The sequence below is a fragment of the Thermobia domestica genome, chromosome 1 (genome assembly GCF_964235325.1).
Source record: "Thermobia domestica chromosome 1, izTheDome1.hap1.1, whole genome shotgun sequence".
Lineage (NCBI taxonomy): Eukaryota > Metazoa > Arthropoda > Insecta > Zygentoma > Lepismatidae > Thermobia > Thermobia domestica.
This window is the reverse complement of record NC_137454.1, coordinates 146,607,421-146,627,191: the sequence shown is the minus strand read 5'-3', so window position 1 is coordinate 146,627,191 and position 19,771 is coordinate 146,607,421. Positions and strand designations below refer to the sequence as shown.

Genomic DNA, 19,771 nt, shown 5'->3' with positions numbered 1-19,771 from the left:
CCTTATACAGTCAGCATTATCCAGAGCTCATAAATTCAACAAAGGCAAACATACATTAAATATAAATTCTACCATATACTAAACACATTATTTAAAATTTCCGTAAATACATTTATCTTCTTTAATATTCCTTTATAATTATATCTCATCTCTTTAAATATAGCCTTTGTATATAGCATAATTTGGTTTGGCATCGCTGCAACTATACGATGTCTAACTTCATGTTTCAATGACTAACTTTATTGCATAACTCTGGTTTTATCCCATGGCATAGACTACTTTTAATGCTGCGCTGATTCATATTACAGGTATCAGTTATATAATTATCTGGTCAGTGACATAATGGACGTTATGATTACTATAAAATCATGCCAATGCAATAACTCATCTCAAATGATATTTGTTCCCGAAGATATTCCATTTTACAGAAAATTACTAGAATTTTGATTGTATATTTGCCGATTACACAGTAATTTCCATCAGAATATGTTTTTAAGGTGAAGTGGCGGTATGAAAGAATAAGGGCCTAAGCCCCAGAAGAAAGTATTTAATTATTCATATTTATTAATTTACTGCCACCGTTAGAAATATCCACAACACGTTCAAAACTTATATAATTACGGATTAATATATAACTTTTACCAGATGATGATTCAAACACATTAATAAGTTCTAAAATTATTATTTTCGTTAAATTTGCAGTTAAAAGAATTAACTGATTCACAATTACAATTACAATTCTTCTTCTTTTTTAATATTTCTTCTTCCTCTGATATTTAATAAATTAAATTTAGTTTCCAAAGATTAATTTCGGATACCGACAAGAAGTAGGTTGACATATAACAAGACACATAACAAATAAAATCTACATAATAGACAAACACGAATAGAAACAAGAAAAACAAAAGATACAAATAAACAAACAACAAGAAAAGCAAAAGATATAAACAAGAATAATTGTGGGGCATAACAAGCGTGTTCCTGAAGCATGAAGCTTTTCGCCGATATGCATTTTATGTATGTGGGGAGAGGGTACTACGGCGGAGGTAAAGTTCGTTTTGGGAGGAGGTTCACTCATATAAATTGGTATGTAAACCAATGAAGTAATCCACTAGATGGTAATATCCTATATGTGCACTTGTTGCTTATATGGAGGGAAGAAGGGGACAAAGTTGGTGAATTTGTTTAGTCTCTTTTTTTGACGTAAATTACATTTATTTTCAGGACATGTATTACATTTCTTCTTCTACGAATAGGGCGGGAGTTGCACAAATGTTAATTCGTTGAAATCTGTGTTACATTAGCTTTCCAACGGTGTATCAATCATTACTCTGTGATAAGGGAATCCCCGAAAGTCTGCAAAACCTATAGAGGCTCAGGAAATTTTCCGGTGAAGTTTTCTTCTGTGTTGGCTTGAAAATGATAATGTTGCTTTGCGAGTTACTAACATTTATCTCTATCTTTTGTTGTATATTCAAGATGTTAGGAAGGATAAGAATATACCCAGCTCTTAGAGCTGTCAGTTCCGTGTCAAGTATTTTGGAAGATGATCAAATGCTTATTATTCCTGAACTTACATTTTTTAATCTACTTGCTTCAGAAGTAGAAGGTTCCTTGACTAAATTTCAGACTGACGTTCCTCTCATTTCATTTCTTTACAGCACTTACATAGGATGGATAAAAAATATGGTCCTAAAGTTTGCAAAATCAGAAGCTTTTAATTCTTGAAGTTTAGGTTGATGTTGGAAATGGTCCAATGTCAACGTTGACATTGCCATGCCTTTAAGAAATGTCAATCAATAACGGATTTGGACATTTTGGATTTTCCCCAAAATTGCAGAAAGTGTCTACAAAAATGCGTTCTTACTTTTCGAGAAGTTCCCTTTAGATTATAAATTGACTAGAGCTCTTTCGTGTTGGGATCTTAATGTTTCTGGAGAATCTGATTACAGGGCTCATAGCGAGTCACTTTTTTAACTAAAAGTTACTTTGTTTAAAGTTGGTCACTAAAAGTTACTTTTTTTTTTTCAAATTTGTCACTAAAAGTTACTTTTTTGGGAAGTAGAGTGACTTTTTCGTTTGATTTATGTTTTTCATTGGCAGTTTTCTAAGAAAAATATAATAAAAAGAAATGGAAAAAGGCAGAAACTTGTTACTCATTACCCTTCTGAAAGCTTCTGTACTTGCTGCCACGTGTGAAACAGTCAGCTTTTATTCTTTCTAAAGCACAGTGGTGGATGCTTAAGCTCTCAAGGTGGGGTTGAGAACCCTTCTGTGTCTATAGTTTTCTCTCGTAATAGTTAACGCTCCGCTGAATGTTTTGTGTGTGCGTGTGTGTGTGGTTCATTATGTTCGTCTTGTGTTATGCTTCTTGTATGTTCCTCTTAGAGTAAGGCTGCGCTAAGAAGAGCTCTGACAACTTTCACGTGCGATCAAGCGCGGTTGCCACATTTATCTTCTGTAACAATATAAATATAACAAGGGACACATTTTGTGGAAATGAAACATATATGTATTACAACAAAAATATTATTTAACATTATGCCTGACAAAAGTATTAGACAAAAGAAACAAACAAATTAGTATTGCGTTAAGATAGTTTACAAAATCGTAAAGAAAACAACCGTTACTTCTAAACACATAGGGCCTTATGCAGAGTCGTTTTGACATATGATTAGCGTCATACTAAATGCCTGACTACTGCATGGAAACATATGTTAGTCGAACTCTTTAGTATGAGATCGGGCTTCTTCGTAGCTAAGCGGTTAGCGTACGCCTTTGGCATGGGAGACCCCGGTTCTATTCCCGGCGGGAGCTCATGTGGTTCGGATTCCACGTTAATCAGTAGGTCCACGTCTCATATAGCCTCGCTGTTGAAAGAGACGTTAAATTCAAAATCAGTTCAACTCTTTAGTATGACACTAAACACGCGTCAGAACGACTCTGCTAAGACCCATAATATTATATCTTTTTTTTTTTTTTTAAAAAAAAAATGAAAACTACTTACGTTAAAGAATGGCTTTCAATTGTAGACAATTTAATTCCATTTACTGTAGAAATCTTCCGCTTTTTTCCTAGGGTGGATAAAATTTCCGTCGGTTCAGCGAGGTCTTTCAGGCACTTCTCTTTTGTGATTCTTTTCACAGTTGTAGGGCTAATGTATAAAGCTGAAACTACTCTTTCAATCACTTTATTCAAAGGCAATAAAGGACCGTCGTTACGTTCTTTCTCCAAATATTCCCTAAGATTAAACACAAATTCCCGTTCTCCTTTAGCCTAACCGGCATAACCGTGGGACGTAAAACTCAAACAAATTCCCGTGCCTGACTTGTCAAGGGCACCCCCTTTCCGCACTTCTTACGCACTTCAGGCATTGTGTTCATAAACACAAACACATACACATACACATACTAAATTTATATTTTAGGTCTATGTGAATAATACGAATAGAAACTATGTTCCACTGAAGAATGAAAATAACAACACAATATTCACACCAATGCACTGAGATGATAGCACAAAAAATCAAAACAACCTGACAACACAAAAACTTTCACAGTAATGAGTAGGTATAAATGTGACAACACTGTTCGGTTACCATGGAAACAACCTAGTGTTTCCAAATGTATTTTTGTGGGTCCAAACCTATCCTCCCCTTCACATATTGGTGAAAAAATGTCTTCTACGAAAAGACAAACATAGCTGGATCACGTTCGTTACTTTCCAACCACTCAATTTCTAAATCAGTCCTTATGAAAAGCTCATTATAACAATCTATGTAATATATAGAGTATGTACGTACATTTTTTCCTTATGTCAACAAATTTCCTACAAAGATCATTAGAAATTATACTCATTTCAGCCTGACATTCCAAATAATGGTTCATTGCCCTTGAACTTTAGAAGAGCCGTACAGACTCTCTACCCTCTTCGCTTTCAATTCCACGAAAACCTACTCCCTGCGGCGATAGGGAGGTGGACCGGTTGTTGTTCCATGTAACCCCACTTCTATTTACGTAGCAAATTTGTCAAAAGGACAGAGTTGTGTCAATAAGTGGAAAAAGTAAAAAAGTATTCATTATTGTGGCAATAACTTTAAGGCCTAGTAGAACTACGTTGTGCTGGAATGTTGAGAAGTAAAGTGAAGTACGATTATTTTTTTAAATATCTAGTTTGTAAATATTTCAACTTATAATCTGATTCAATCAGTGATAAAGTAATTCGATTCCTTTATCGTTCTGTCATGTGGTCGCTTTGATTCTTCTTGCTATGACGGTTCGCAACACTGTCGTCAACTTACACGATGTTAGATCTGTCAGAGCTCAGGTTACGATGGCCCTAGTCTAAGAATAGGTGATAAATTTGAATATTTCATGGTTTTGAGAACTCAATGCTAAGTTAAATATATTGTCTGCGATGAAGAAATTCGGAAATAGGCCAGAACTGGTTCCACTTACTCAGAAGCTTCTTACATCTTCTAAGTCTGCTAACCGTAACTACAAAGCATAGTTAGAAAAAACCCAAGAAAGGAAGAAGCTCAAAAAGAAGAAGTAAAGAAGAAAAGATGAAATAAAACAACAAATAGAGAGGTGATGAAGAAATTGACAAAGGATGTGATTTTGGTCACTTTTTCGTGTGCTTTTGGTCACTTTTCAACTAGTTACAAGAGACCAGACCACTATGAGCCCTGATGAGTGGATCTAATGAAGTCTCTTGTATCTTAACTAGTTGAAAATAATCGGTTAGGTGACAATAGGGCGGATAGAGTTGTGAATCAGTTCGAAGAGTTTTGTCCCAATCTAAATTGTAAGACAATTATGAATCAGTATTCTAGAACTGGTCAGTGTTTGGATGACTTTTGGTTAAATAATTTGGATACTTCAGATTTCATTGATTTAAGATATGTTAAAATGGTCTTGATTTCTCTCATGAAAATTCAAATGTAGATAGGATTTTCAACCAATACACAATGTGTAGATTATTATTATTATTATTATTATTATTATTATTATTATTATTATTATTATTATTATTATTATTATTATTATTAAAAAAGAAAAGCATTCAAACTTGCGTACAATGCAGCAGCTGGTTCTTGTGACCTTGAAAATTGTTCATAAGGAAATTCATTAAGCATGAAATGCTCGTACTCGTTTTGTAGAAGGCAAATTAACAATGAGAGGAAAAGAAACAAAAAGGAACCTGAAGATCATTCAGAACGAGCTTGAACCTAAGAAGACTAAAATAATTAAAGATGTTTGTTATTTTATAGTAAAATAGGTTGTATTTATTTTTACACTGTTCATTGTTCTAGTGATTAGCGGAAAAGTATCATCGTTGTCATGTTTTGTATATTTTATTTTTCCATTAAAATGGGAGAGCCTGTGTTGGCTAATTACGTATGAGGGGAAAATTTCAAAAATGTTCCAAAATTCGAGAAAATCAGGAAATTGGCGTCCATAATTTTTATCGCCACCCTATTGACGAAAACAGTTCAGGAAATATTAAAGTTGATGGTATCAGAGGTGAATGGGAATTAAGTGTTGATGAAATAATGCAAATGAATCTTAATAATGGGAAGGCCATGAAAAACAAGTTCCGCGTTCCTTTCAATGGGAGAGGAGGGACCCAAAATTTCTTGAAAGTTTGCAAGCATTTTCATAAATGCTTGATCAAAGGCAAAAGAATTACGAAAAAAAAAGTTCTAAAATTATATTTTGATCACAGTGAATGTGACTCAATTTGGAATGAAACAAAAATTACTCAAGAAAATATATTGAGAACACAGTTTTCTTAAAAAAAGTAAAGTTTAAAGATTATTCTTGGTAATGTCTCAATAGATGTATTTATGCGTTATTGATATGTGACAGTAGTTTAAAACTGTGTTGTGAGGAGAAAGTAAGACTATGGTATTTATGTTTAACAGGGAAATTTACTTCAAATAATATAGGTCAAAGCTTCGCTTATAGTACTAATCATTTATGTAATTTATTTCTTTACAGAGCCGAGTTGTTATTCTTAGAAATATGGTAGAGCCTCAGGACGTCGATGAAACTCTTCAAGAAGAAATTCAGGATGAATGTAGCAAGTAAGTAAAACTATTATTTGTAACTATAAGTGTTCTCAAGAGATGCAGGGCAGTGAATGTGTCCTGCAGTGTCTCAGTAACAGTGTCTCAAGAATATAGTGATTATAGACTTTTTTTTCTAGAATTGCATAGCTGTAGGGGGTTTGCTTTCCCTAATTTATAGGCCTGCACATGCTTATATCCGAAACGAATATTTGTAATTAAGATATGAATACTTGTAAGAATATTTGTAAATACTTACGAATATTTGTAAGATATGAATGTCTCAAAAAATAATAGCCAAGCAGTATTTGAACTAAATTTAATTCGATGTGCGGTATGTTTAGTTTTACGAAAATGAAAGCAGCTAAGGAACATTTTGCGTAATCATTAATTTTCTAAATTACCATATCCAATTATGATGTACAGGGAATGGACAAAAATATGGAAATACCTGGAAAATTGCGCATTACCTTATTAATAGCGAGTAGGACCACCTTTGGCACACAGAACGGCCTGCAATCGACGAGGAATGGAGAAATACAGGTCGCGTATGGTTGTTAAAGGGATGTTGTACCATTCTTCCGCCAAAGCAGCTTCAAGTTGTAGAGACGACGGTAGTGGGTAACGGGCTCGCACCGTGCTCTCCAAAACTGACCACAAGGGTTCAATGATATGTGGAGGCCATGGCAGATGTGATACTTCATGTTTGTGCTCATCAAACCACTCCGGGACAATGTGAGCTGTATGAATAAGGACTCTTTCATCTTCAAACATGGCATTACCATCTGGGAACGAAGTTTGTACCATAAGATGCAGCTGGTGACTCAATATGGTCCTTGGCAGTGACATGTTCATGCAGGGTGATGATGGGTCGGGCAGAATATCTGGATGTGGCTGCCCAAATCATAACTGAACCACCGTTATGCTTTACTTCTGGCAAGAGACAGTCAGTATCGTACGCTTGTGGTGGCGTTCTCCACACGTAAATTCAACAAGCAGTTGGAAACAATGCACAGGAAGATTCGTCCGACCAGATAACAATCTTCTACTGCTCCATTGTCCAGTTTTTGTGGCCGTTGCACCACTGTCTCCGTATAGCAGCCTGGTCAACAGTCACGAGTGGTTTGGGTATTGCAGATCTGCCATAAATACCGTGCTTGTGGAGTTCTCTTCTGACGGTTTTGACGCTAGCAGGGTATCTAAGCACTGTATTCAGCTCAGCTGTAACTTTTGGTGCCGTGGTGATATTCTGCTTGGTTACTATCCTACCCAATGTGCGTCTGTCTGTGTCACGCAACACACACTTGCGTCTACGCTGGTGCTTCGCTGTTCGGTTTTTCCGGAACACACGTAGGCAGTTATGATCTTCGTGCCTCTTGATACACCAACCATTTCCGCTACTTTTGTCACGGAAGCTCCCACCATACGCCCACCCATAATTTGCCCTTTGTGAAACTGTCTAGCTCAAACAGGATTCACGATAACCTGTACGGACCGGTCTGAACTGTAACTGGCTCATCTGTTCGATTGGCCAGGTTGTATACTTCACGAGATGTGCCGGTGACCACAACGACACGTACCATTCAGACGCAAATCGTGTTTGAAATGGCTACCTCTTTTATACCAGTTTTTTTTTTTTTTTTTTTCATATTTTTGTCCTTCCCCTGTATATTATTTATAATATGTCGTTTCTACACCATAGTCTTTTAATACTTGAATACTAATAATGTGAAGTATCAGGACATATTACAGTGTTTTGAAACAGAGAGTTTGAAATGCACTAAACAAAGATCTTTTCTTTCTTTTCTATTTGAAATACTGCTCGATTCTGGTATAAGATAGTAATGTAATTATTTTAATGTTTTTTCTTCTTCAGATTTGGTTATGTAGAGAGAGTAATTATTTACAATGAGAAGCAGTCTGAGGATGAAGATGATGATGCCGAAGTTATTGTTAAAATCTTCGTGGAATTTTCAAATACAATGGGTAAGATATTCTGACAACATTGAACGATATAATATGTAAACTGATAAACCAAAGCATTATGTGCACCTTTGGCTCGCAGGACAGAGTAGTGCTATTTGGCATGGAAGCACTGAGACGTTGGTAGGTAGCTGGAGGCATTCGCATTACATCTGCACACACAAGCCACTTCATTCCTGTAAATTCCACTGAGGGACGATAAAGTCAGATCTGATGTACAATAACATACTGAAGGTGTTCAGTTGAATTAGATCGGGTGAGTTTAGGGGTCATTGCAACAATTGAAATTCGCCACGGAGCTCCTCGAACCACAGCAGCACAACGTTGACCTTGTGACAATCAGCGTTGTTATGCGTTAAGATGCTATTCCAGCTGGAAATACAGTTGACATGAATTAGTGTACGTGATGAGACATGACCTTCCGATACTTAGGAGCTGTCATATCATTCGTACGCACTACTTGGCGCATGAATGAACATGTGAAGGTTCCGCAAATAATAATGGAACTACCACTATCTTTTTCCCACCTTTGGAAGACACTACCACGACAGCTTTCGAAGATCCTACATGTGGCGCTGTTTGAGCTACTCGTGGACATCACAATCCGGTCCCTATCAATTCGGATATATCGCTTTCTCCCCGTTCTACGCACAAAGATCACACTGTTCAAGTGAGATCCCTGTCACCATTTCTGCTATGCCCGTGCTTCGTACGTCAGTCCAACGACTTAGTTCAAAAAGTAGCATGTGGTCATAATGTTCTGGCTGGTCAGTGTATAATGAAGTATCCGATCATAATTATTTGTAATCTGTAATTAAAAATTTCGTAGATGTTTGTGCTTCTCTCTAAACAGAGGTAAGACGTTTTTACGTGTAGATTATTTAAACTTCAGATAGAAATGTAATTATGATTTAAAGTCTTGTTATATTGGTTTTACACAGATAAGATCACACTTATGTTGTAAAAAATTGAATTTGTGGCGTACAATAACATATATGTTGCCTCCCGTTATCTCTTAATCACTCAATTGAATCCATTCGTAATATATACTTGCACTTATTACCAGTTTCCATTAGCCTACAGAGCATAACTCTTGAACATTAATCTAAATATTTAATTTCATATCGTTTATATAATGTTGAAGTCAATTCTCCATTGGAAAAGCACGAATCCAGAAATTGTGCAGAGGTGAAACGGGAAGCTGAATATTTTCATGCGTGATTTTGTCCATTCTGAAATGCGAGAAGGCTATAAGTACTTTTTTTTTTTAATGACCACCTCTGCCTAGTCTTATAAGGTGGTAGGTAACTCCACCGACAAACTTTGGGAGGTGATTCCTTATATGAAATGAAAGAAAAAAGTTATTATAAACATAGGTCGAAAAACCTCTCATTTCAGAGTTATGAACCGTCGAAAATTCGAAAAATCATGTTTCGAAACAACCTGCCTTAGAAACTATAGGACCTATAACAAGCGGTTTAAGGAATTACACAGGAACTAGCATGCGAACTATCTAAATATCCATGTTTCACCATCCTTCGTTATCGGCGACACGAACGCATTATTAGTACTTTAAGGAGTATCCCTATACCTCAATTTCCTTTTTACAGTTCGTTTCGCCGATAACGGAGGATGGTAAAACATGTATTTTTTCTAAAATCAGGTATTGATCGTGGACATAATTAGCAATTTCTTTATACTTCATAGAATTGTAATTGTCTCCCTCATCTACATACTGAAGATCTGTACTGATCTGACTTAATCTGACTCTGCTATCTTGGAAAAATGGTGGACGAAGAGATATCTTCATTTGGATTTTAGCTAACTTCTCAAAAACTATTTTTTCCCTTAGAAAAAAATGAACCCATTTTAAAAGAGCAGAAACCTCCTATCAAACTAAGTTTTCAGACTTTCACGCAATTTTTAGAAGATTCTGAATTCTCCAAAATTTATGGTCAATTTACGGAAAATTACTTGAAAATTTAGACTTCTACGGAATGTTGTAATGTGTATTGTATTCAGTACTGTTCTTCAGTTTTGATTATAAAGGGTGAATTTTAGAACGGGAAAGTTTTCTTCCCTTCTGCTCGACCACCTCTACTACTATAGTTTATGTTCCATCATTTTCTGTTTTATAAAATGAGATATATTATTTGTCTCATATAAGTGTAATAATTATGTCGTTCTTCAAAATGTTCGTACAGTCCCAACAGTAAACTTCCTCCAACAATTAATATGGGGGTCATACTGAAAAAGGATATAAGGGACAGTCCACCAAAGTTACCAAAGCAGTGAAGATCACATCCGTATAAATATCCGAAGGGTGCATTTAGTATTCTTTACTTAAGTTAGTAGATAAATTTAGGGTTCCTCTCGAATATCCTGAGGACGGCACTGCTACCTTAAGAAAAAATCTAGGCACGACCTCGACATTATACTCTATAGAAATTCCACTTCGCTTCTTTTCATGTCACATTGTGATCGGAGAGAAAATTAGATTGTTCTGAGGTGAGTTCCAAGCAAGGAAAAAAGCGCGTGTCCGCATTGAAGTTTGTACTGCATTCGTAAGGCATTGAATAATCACCGTCAATTAGAATGGAACACATTGTCAGAAATAAAATGAAACACACTTAGGAAAATCTGGAAAGTCAGTGTTCTAAGAGATTTTCTAGTTTTTTCCAAATGATCCGATTTATATTCCGACTACAATTATCCAAAATCCGATTTACGATTGAGTCATTCCGCATCAACTCTACACACCATTCTAGACTAGTCCTCTTAGATTTTAACTATTTTTACTTCATATGAAGATACAGCTAGATTCAAAAACATCAACTTTGTAGATTCATTAGTTCTGAAATTTTCGACGCGAAATTTCCAATTTTTACGATGCAAAATTTCCAATTTTTATGTTTTTTAAAAAAGAAAATTGCATATATTAGCTTGTTTTTTAGACCTAAAACTCAATAAGGATGAACTTTTTGTTTTTCTCGAAAAACTAATTCGAATACCTCGAAAAAGAACAACTTTAAATTTTTCCAAAAATTCACATACAGTAATGAAAAAATTAATAGCACCTCCATGTTATTTTTGTGCGTTTACAAAGTGTAATAAGAAATTTCTACATAAGTAAACGTAAGCATACTATGGAAGATATATCAGTTTAAAGGGAATTTTATGTAGAATGCAAAGTAAGTTGCAGAAAAAAAAATACCTATATATGCAACAGCTTTACAAAATGTGACAGTCAGTGTTAATGGAAGTTAAATGTAGGTTTGTACCAGAATGACTGTCTTGAGCTAATACTTAATTGGATATCCACGCGATTTGATAACTAAATTGCACCGTTTTGGCATGGAGCTCAGTAAGTTTTACAGTATCTCCATTTGAATATAATGTTACTAGACGTTTATTGCTTCAATTAACTGATTTCTTGTTGTAGGTGTCTGACGAATCATAACCTTCAAATCACACCATAATTTTCAATAGGGTTTAAGTCGGCGAATTATCGGGTCAAGGAAATGATGTAACATGCCGTAAGGACAGAATAGAATCTTCCTTAACTCTAGCATGGTAGCAGTGGGCAGAATTGTCTTGAAAAATAAAAGGTTTCGCCGTTCCCGACGGTATCATTTTAGTCTGAAGAATCATTTTGCATGTTTGTGCGTTAACAGTATCATAACAAATATAGATTCTACTAGCCTCATTGGAAGAAAACATCCCAAATCATGACACTTGTAGGATACGTCGAAGTTTTAACAGTACACACAGGACTGAGTGCTTCATCAGATACGCGATTCACCCTGGCACTTTTATAAATTTTGCTTTTTATCTTATCACTGAACAGTACTTTAATCCTTTGTTCACTAGTCCAATCTTTGTAAGGCTTGGCCCATTGCACACGCATTGTACATTATTTTGTATAAGGCATGGCATCTTGACAGCCCTATGTGAACGCAAACCCATGAATTCCAACTTGTTTCTCACTGTACGTGAACAGACATTGACACCAGGTGTTTCCCGGGAACTTGGTGAAAGATCTTGTGATGACTGTCTCTGTCTGCAAGACACAACTGCTACGATGCACTGTTCCGTCTAGGAGAGGATTTCACTTTTCGGCCACAGCTGTCAGTTCTTTCACTTCGTATGTACCGAATCCGTGCAGTTTCAGCATTGGTTTTGCCACGCTGACTTAATGTTCGGTTTTACTGGCTTTTTTTCGGTGTTATCTTTTCCCAGTTCTATGTCCGATGTAAATGGATTGCATGACTTCCCTTTTCGAGAATGCACTTAATAGAAATATTTATGAAAGAAAAGCAGAATTTCTAGAGCATAAATTTGAATTTCAGAACACACAACTTTCTCTACACGTTTGACAAATTTAATACTCCATCTGCAGTCCTGAAAACATGCACAACGAGAATGGACAGAAGAATGGGTACTGTATGATTGAGGGGTTGATTATATAGTCGAGGGCGGACCTTACAGTAAGCTAGACCAGGTTGGCTCTGAAATGAACATTAAGAACTGCTATTTTGTGTTTCATTTACGTCACATTTTGTAAATTATCACCCATTGTTGCAGATATAGGTAACACTCGTAACTTAATATGAATTCTGCATCAAATTTCCTTTAAATTGATATATATTTCATTGTGTGTTCATGCTTACTTACGTAGAAACTTACTAAACCTTGTAAACACATAAAATTAAGTGGTTATTAATTTTTCCATTATTGTATATAGGTTAGGCCTTTATAAATGTACAGTTAAAATACAATTTTGGGATCAGCAGATACAGGCTTCGAAGGAAAATGTGTGAATAAAGGAAAATAACATAATGTTAGTATGCGCATATTTAGTAGTCTAGATCTGCTTGATAATTGTTTAAATAATTTCCTGTGCGTTCATTGGAATTTTCTTGCAGTGCAATATTTGACAATTAGTTCAAACTATTCTACTATAGTACATCTATCAGCAGAGACTTCTAGCTATAGTTCTGAAAAACTCGCGAAGTTTTTTAAGGAACATGGTATACAGGACCAATAGGTATCCCTGTGCCTACTGTGCGTAGGATGGCTCGTAATGAAACTCTCAGCACATCGAACTCAGATAAAATAAAGGTGATGATTCAGCAGGGCCCAAAAATTCTACCTTCACCTGATAATCTTGATCAGTAGTGACGACACATATCAAAGCTACAAATTCCCTTCGTAAACTAGTTCCCAGTAATTTCACTTAATAGAAGCGTTGTAGATACCACTTAGCTGGTGTACGATGGATGTTGAAGAAAAGACAGACTTTAGCACTACAAACATTTCATCAGGGAGTACAATAGTGTACAGGCTTCGTGTCTCTGAAATTCCATAAATATGTTCGAAACGGCTTATATATAATAGGTATTCGTCAGCCGCTGCACGTTCCGAGTAAGTAACAACGGACATCCCAAACCCTGAGTCATTCTTTACCTACTCAAATTGTACGGTTCCAAGATTTGATTTGAGAACGGGCGTGGAGATTTCCTTTCCTTGCCGGCTATTAACAGTACCACTTTTACCATCGCATGCGCTATGCCCCCCCCCCCCCTTCCCCACACACACACCACCACCACCACCACAAAAAAAAAAAAAAGTGGCACTTAGTCTACATTCGGAAATCTTGTTGACGTAAGCAAAAGTACAGAAAGTTCTTGCATTTCTTACATTATGCAGCTGAACTATTCGAAAAGCAGAGAACTTTCTTAGGGACTGTGTCCTGTTTGGTTTGAAGTAATTCTACAAGCTTCTGAAGAGAGAAAAATATAGTATTGTGGTCTATTTTTCTACCTTTTGATAAAAAAAATAATAATAATAATAACGAAATTGGATTGATATTCCAATGAAATGATTGTGCCTAATCATGCATGGCAAAGTCGTAATTTTCCACGAAGTCACAAACAGTTCACTTTCAGAAGTTTTTCCTTTAATGTGGCTTCTGTAGAACAGACCTTTACTAAGACGTCATAATATAAAAGGTAATTTAAGTTTTTGACAAAATAGCTCAAATTCTGATTATCGCTTCTGAAGAGCTTTTAATGTATAGACATCAATTGCTGGAAAGTTACAGTTTGGATTAAGTTTTCCTGGGGTCTCGCAGCAGTTTTCAGACACAGGCTCATACGTTACAAGATGTAGACAGTCCTTGTAAGTTGTGGAGTCATTAGTAAGAGTTTGTAGTTAAGCAGTTTGTCACTAATTTCACGTTTTATTGAGTCGTACAAACATGGACAGTATGCGTCTCATCAGTTCCAGCAAGACAGCATTTTATGGATGTAGCTGAGCAACTTTGGAAAATCATAGGGTCATACATATATTTAAAAAAGAAAAAAGTATAAGTAATTGACATAATTCTCACAAATTATACAAAAGCAATCGTTTTGAAATTTCGACTCTGTCCGTTGCTTTCTTTTACTGAAATGCAGTCTTTTGTGCCTGACATAGCCCTAGAAAATGTCAGTTTGGTAGGATTCCAATCTTACAGTGGAAGGAAATTCCAGTGAACGCACATGCATATTATTTAAGCAATTATCTAGCAGATCTAGACTACCAAACATGCGCATACCAACGTTATATCACACAATTTCCTTCGAAGCCAGTGTCTCCAGATCACAATAACAAAAAAAGACCGGCGGGAGTTCATGTGGTTCGGATTCCACGTTAATCAGTAGGTCCACGTCTTACATAGTCTCGCTGCTGAAAGGGACGCTAAACTAAAATCAACTCAACTCGACTCCAGATCACAATCCCAAACTTATATTTTAAATGCGTCTTTATAAAGGTCTAACTTACAGTGGTGGCAAGAAGTTCTAAACACACACTTTTTTTTTTTTTTTTTTTTTTTTTTGCCTAATTTTTGTGTTTGACTTCATTTTCGTTATGAAATGATCGCACTATCTTAAATATTGTTATTGATTTTAATGTATTTTTTCATGCTGATTTCAAATCTACTACTAGTTTTTTAATGCCTAAAATATTTTTTGTAGTAAAGCTGCCTGAACACAATAATGTGAAATATGTGCAGAATGAAACAATATAGAATAACATAATATGAATAGAAGAATAACACGAAAATTGACAAATACGGTACATTTAATACGCATTTTGAAAATTACATTGTTATCACATCAGTATTTTATGGGCCAGCTGTTTGCTTTAATTACGGCTCTACATCTTTTTGGCATGGAATGCACCAATTTCAAAAGAAGTTCTTTCGTGACAATATGGTTGAAGGAAAATATTAAACTTCAATTAACACGTTTGTTTGAAGGTTTTTTTCTTTGAAATTTCATAACCAATTTTAAACCGTAAGTTCTCTATTGGATTAAGGTTGGGAGACTGTCCTGGCCAGTTCATTCTATTCACAGTATGGTCTTTGAACCATTTTTAGACTTTCTTTGCACGGTGACAAGGGGCGTTTATCGTCTTGAAAAATCCATGACTGATGCCCAAAAAGATCTCTCGCAGTTGGTAGCAATTTATTTTGTAGTATTTCAATGTAATCCATGGCTTTCACTGTTCCGCTAACGATGCGAAGTCTTCCAACACCACGAGAAGACATGCAACCCCATACCATCACTTTTGTCGGGTACTTTACTGTGGGCTTCAGACACTGAGGGCTGAATTCCTCATGAGTGCGTCGTCTTACATAGGCACTACTTTGGTTACCAGAAATACAAAACTGACTCTCGTCACTAAATATGACCTTTTCCCAGTCTTTAATAGTTCATAATGAATGTTCCCTTGCCCATGTCAATCGCCTCTTGCGTTGAAATTCAGTCGGTAATGGTTTTGGGCGCGCTTTACAGCCTCGTAACCCAATTTCCAGCAGTCTTCCTCTGGGCACACACTCACATTTGATGTCAGAGTACATTGTTTCAAAATTTCCGTTGAATTAAGCTTTCTGTTTGAAAGTGAAATCCTATACAATAACCTGTCTTCACGTAAAGATGTTTTTCTTGGTCGTCTTGATCGCCCCCCTGTCCGCAATAGAATTTGTTTCAGAAAATTTTTTCAAAGTTCTCACGACAGTAGAAAGGCCACATGGTACTTTAGCAGCCGTTTGGCGCATAAAATAACCTTCTTCCTTCAGATGTATTATTTTGTACCTTTTATTCTCAGGCAAATATGAAAACTTAGCCATAATTCCAATATTTTTCACAAACGCACTTCAAACTGCTTTCAATACACTACTAAACCACATTTCACCTTCTCCTTTCAACCCTTTATAACTACTGCTCTCTGATTGGTTGAAATAACGAAGCATTTCATTGGTTGAAAACACTCACTCATTCTTACAGTGACCTTGTGCTTTTTTGTCAAGGTTTTTTTCAACGTATCAATGAAACTATTTACTTTAGATGATCTCTACAAACAGATTTGAAATCAGTATGAAAAAATACATTAAAATCAATAACAATATTTAAGATAGTACGATAATTTCATAACGAAAAATAGTCACACAAAAATTAGGCAAAAAAAAAAAAAAAAATGTGTGTTCAGGACTTTTTTGCCACTACTATACATAAGGGATTTTTTTTTTTTTTTTTTTTTTTTGGAAAAATTAAAAATCTTTTTCGAAATTCGAATTTGAAAGATCAAATTTAATATTTCGATTTTTCCAGTACACCTTTGCAATGACACAAGTTTCAGTTCTGTATGTGAAATAGGAGCTGACACACATCAAATTGAACAAGCCAATATATGCAGGATTTTTTTTTCTTACAAAAATTGGGAATTTCAAAAACTAATGAATCTAGAAGGTTGACATTTGATATTTTTCAATTTTGCTATGATACCATCAAGTGACGTAAAAATCGTCAAAAGCCAAGAATGTGAGGGGGGAAAAACGCTTTTTTTGTGTGTGTGTGTGGATTTCATATGGAATGACACTGTACCTCTGTGTCCACCATTTTTCCAAGCACAAATCGGATTAGTAAATACATTTACTAGTGGGGTGAGATTTGTTCATAACGTAATAACTTTAATATGGCATGGTTCAGTATTATTTATTAATTTATTTATTTGTCCACTTGTATGATCTTAAAATTGAATTTGTCATAATTTACAAATTTAATGTGAAACAAAAATTCAATGTGGAGAGTCGTACCTTCTATTTAATGTGTTTTATTGTTTATATTTCAGAAGCGGAAAGTGCACGAGATGCCCTGAATGGAAGGTATTTCGGTGGAAGATTAGTGAAAGCTGAGTTGTATGATCAGGCTTTGTTTGATCATAGTGATTTTTCAGGTTGAAATTATGAAAATCAGCCATCATTTATTTCTTATAGCTGCAGTGTTTTTCTCCTATGGTAGAAAAAATGCAGTACTGGAACATTTCCTGTTTCTCAAATCTGCTAAGAGACACTTACTAGATTTAAAAATAATTTTGTTACATGTAAAGTGCTCTAGTAAAACAAAATGAAGTGAAAAGTAATTAAAAGAATTTTATGTAAATTATGAAAAACTAACATGGATGAATTCTGAAATGTTCAACTGGGTGTGCTATCTAGCCTAAGCAAATTTATTATTTTAACAACCTAAAAATTAGCTTACGTGAATGCAGTCAGATCAGATGAAAGACTGTGTTTTTCTGCATTTGTATTTCAAGAAGATAGTAATAGCAATAAGCGATGAGCAGCTCAATTAATCCGTTCTGCATCGGATAAACGATATTGAATTACAGATTAGCCATCATGAATTAAGTGAATTATCCAAATCAATAGTTAAATGTAAATTTAGTGAATTCCATACGTTTCTTTTTTAAATCAGTTGATTTGGTAGCTGTGCACTGCGTAATTGTAGCACATGCCTTTGATATATGATGAAAATTTATTACATGTGTGTACTTCGCAAATAATGCATACATGGTAAATATTCAATGTAATCATAAATCACAAAATATGTATTTCACTGTGTTTCCAAACGAAACAGCCATCAGAGTGTGGCTAATAGTTCATGAATTATTGATAAACAGAAATGGGAAAGCACCTTACTTGAACAGCAGTGTTATCGTTAATTACGAATGTGAAACAAAGACTGTATTTAAGTATATATATACATATATACATGTACAAATAAACATTTAATTTAACTGTCTCATATTATTGATAAATACCTTAAAACTACACTACTTATACTCTATTAGTACTATTCAGACTTCTTAGAATCTACGCCAAGAAAAACAATTTTTGATACATGTTTTTGTTAAAAATATATTCTTATTAAGACAGGACTAATTTTTATTAGATTATCCTATTCTCCTTTTCTTCAGGTAAACTCTGTCCATAAATAATAATCGTTGGAAATCATTTCTTAACTAACCTAATATTTTGGTGTCCGTCAGCAGGTAAGCAAAGCATATGTTACCTCAGCAATATATCGATGGCGAAAGTGCAAAACCTCGTTTCTCCACTTTTCGTGGAATTTTAGATTTGGTTGCATTCAATTCCCGGTATTTGAATCTACGTGTGTGCAAAAGCTCGTAAACGGAAACCCAACAAAAAAAAAACGTGAAAAACTAACTTTCAAAAACCTCTTATCCCATATAAGCTAATGTAAAAGCAGAACGGTGTTTTCGCTCTCCTGAAAAGTTTGGTTTTGATGAGTTGCGAGGTTCTGCACTTTCGCCGTCGATATAACCCTTTTAGTTTCTGGCTTTTTTTAGGTAAATTGTAGACTTTCAGTCGAGCGTCTACAGGATCATTCCTATTTGTCGTAGAATCGTGGTTCATACCTCATCTTTTTCACAATAGAGCAACCTTTCAAACTGTACCATTCACATTTCCCTATCATGTCCCTGAGGCGGGAAATTTTGAGAAAATCGGGACTTTTTTTCCACATTATGAGCCCCCATGTTACCGCAGATATCTGAAAATCAAGTGAAAAATACTAAGAGGTGTATTAAATTTCAAGCTTCTATTTTGAATAGTAAGGACGGGAAAAATATTTACAAATGGTCCCCACAATGCCCCAGATTACCACAAAAGACCCTGATCTCAGGTTAAAAAAAAAAAAATCCTGGGAAATCCCCATTTATTCTAGGGTCATGTTTTGTGCCCCATTCTCTTCAGAGTAGAACAGCCTTTCAAACGGTACCATTCACATGTCTTAGTCATGTGTATCTCAGGCGTAAAGATCGTGAAAAAAGGGATTTTTTGGTTAAAATGTCTTTTTTGCTTAAAATGTCTTTTTTTTTTTCTTCTTTACATTTTTACCCCTCTGGACCCCCTTCCCCCTGCGTTAACGCAGACTTAAAAAATCTGATAAATACAGGGTCTTTCAGTGAAAAAGCCGTGATTCTGAAGTGCAGCAACATATTTTATTGATGAACATAGTAAGAGAAATTTACATGGTATAAGTTTAATGTAACATATGCTTGAAGTATCCACTCTGATGATTGAACACTTCCCTGACCCTGATGCACATGTTATCAAAACCCTTACCAAGGGTGACGTGACTAACTGCTGCCGTACACTGCTCAATGTTTGCTCTTAATTCACTTGAAGATCGGGGTTTAAGCTTGAATACCTCCTGCTTGAGGTAATCCCATAAAAAATCACAAGGTTTAATATCTCGGCTGCATGGAGGTGACTCTAAGCCTGTTCCAAAAAACAATGGATAGCAATTAGAGATCACACCTTTTCTGAATTTTGTGTCTTAGCTACATCCTGCTGGAATCATTGCC

At 35.4% G+C, this 19,771-nt stretch overlaps 1 protein-coding gene across 5 annotated transcripts in view; it reads left to right on the top strand.

The window, feature by feature from the left end:
* hfp (Poly(U)-binding-splicing factor hfp) overlaps window positions 1-18,178 on the top strand; it is an 84,914-nt gene extending 66,736 nt beyond the window's left edge. For all 5 annotated transcript variants that reach the window (XM_081764056.1, XM_081764065.1, XM_081764075.1 and 2 more), the window contains 3 exons: window positions 6,003-6,088; window positions 7,947-8,056; window positions 17,231-18,178. In XM_081764056.1, the coding sequence (XP_081620182.1) occupies window positions 6,003-6,088; window positions 7,947-8,056; window positions 17,231-17,340 (306 nt within the window). In that variant the 3' untranslated portion in view covers window positions 17,341-18,178. The remainder of the gene's footprint in view (window positions 1-6,002; window positions 6,089-7,946; window positions 8,057-17,230) is intronic.
* The last annotated feature ends 1,593 nt before the right edge of the window (window positions 18,179-19,771 follow it).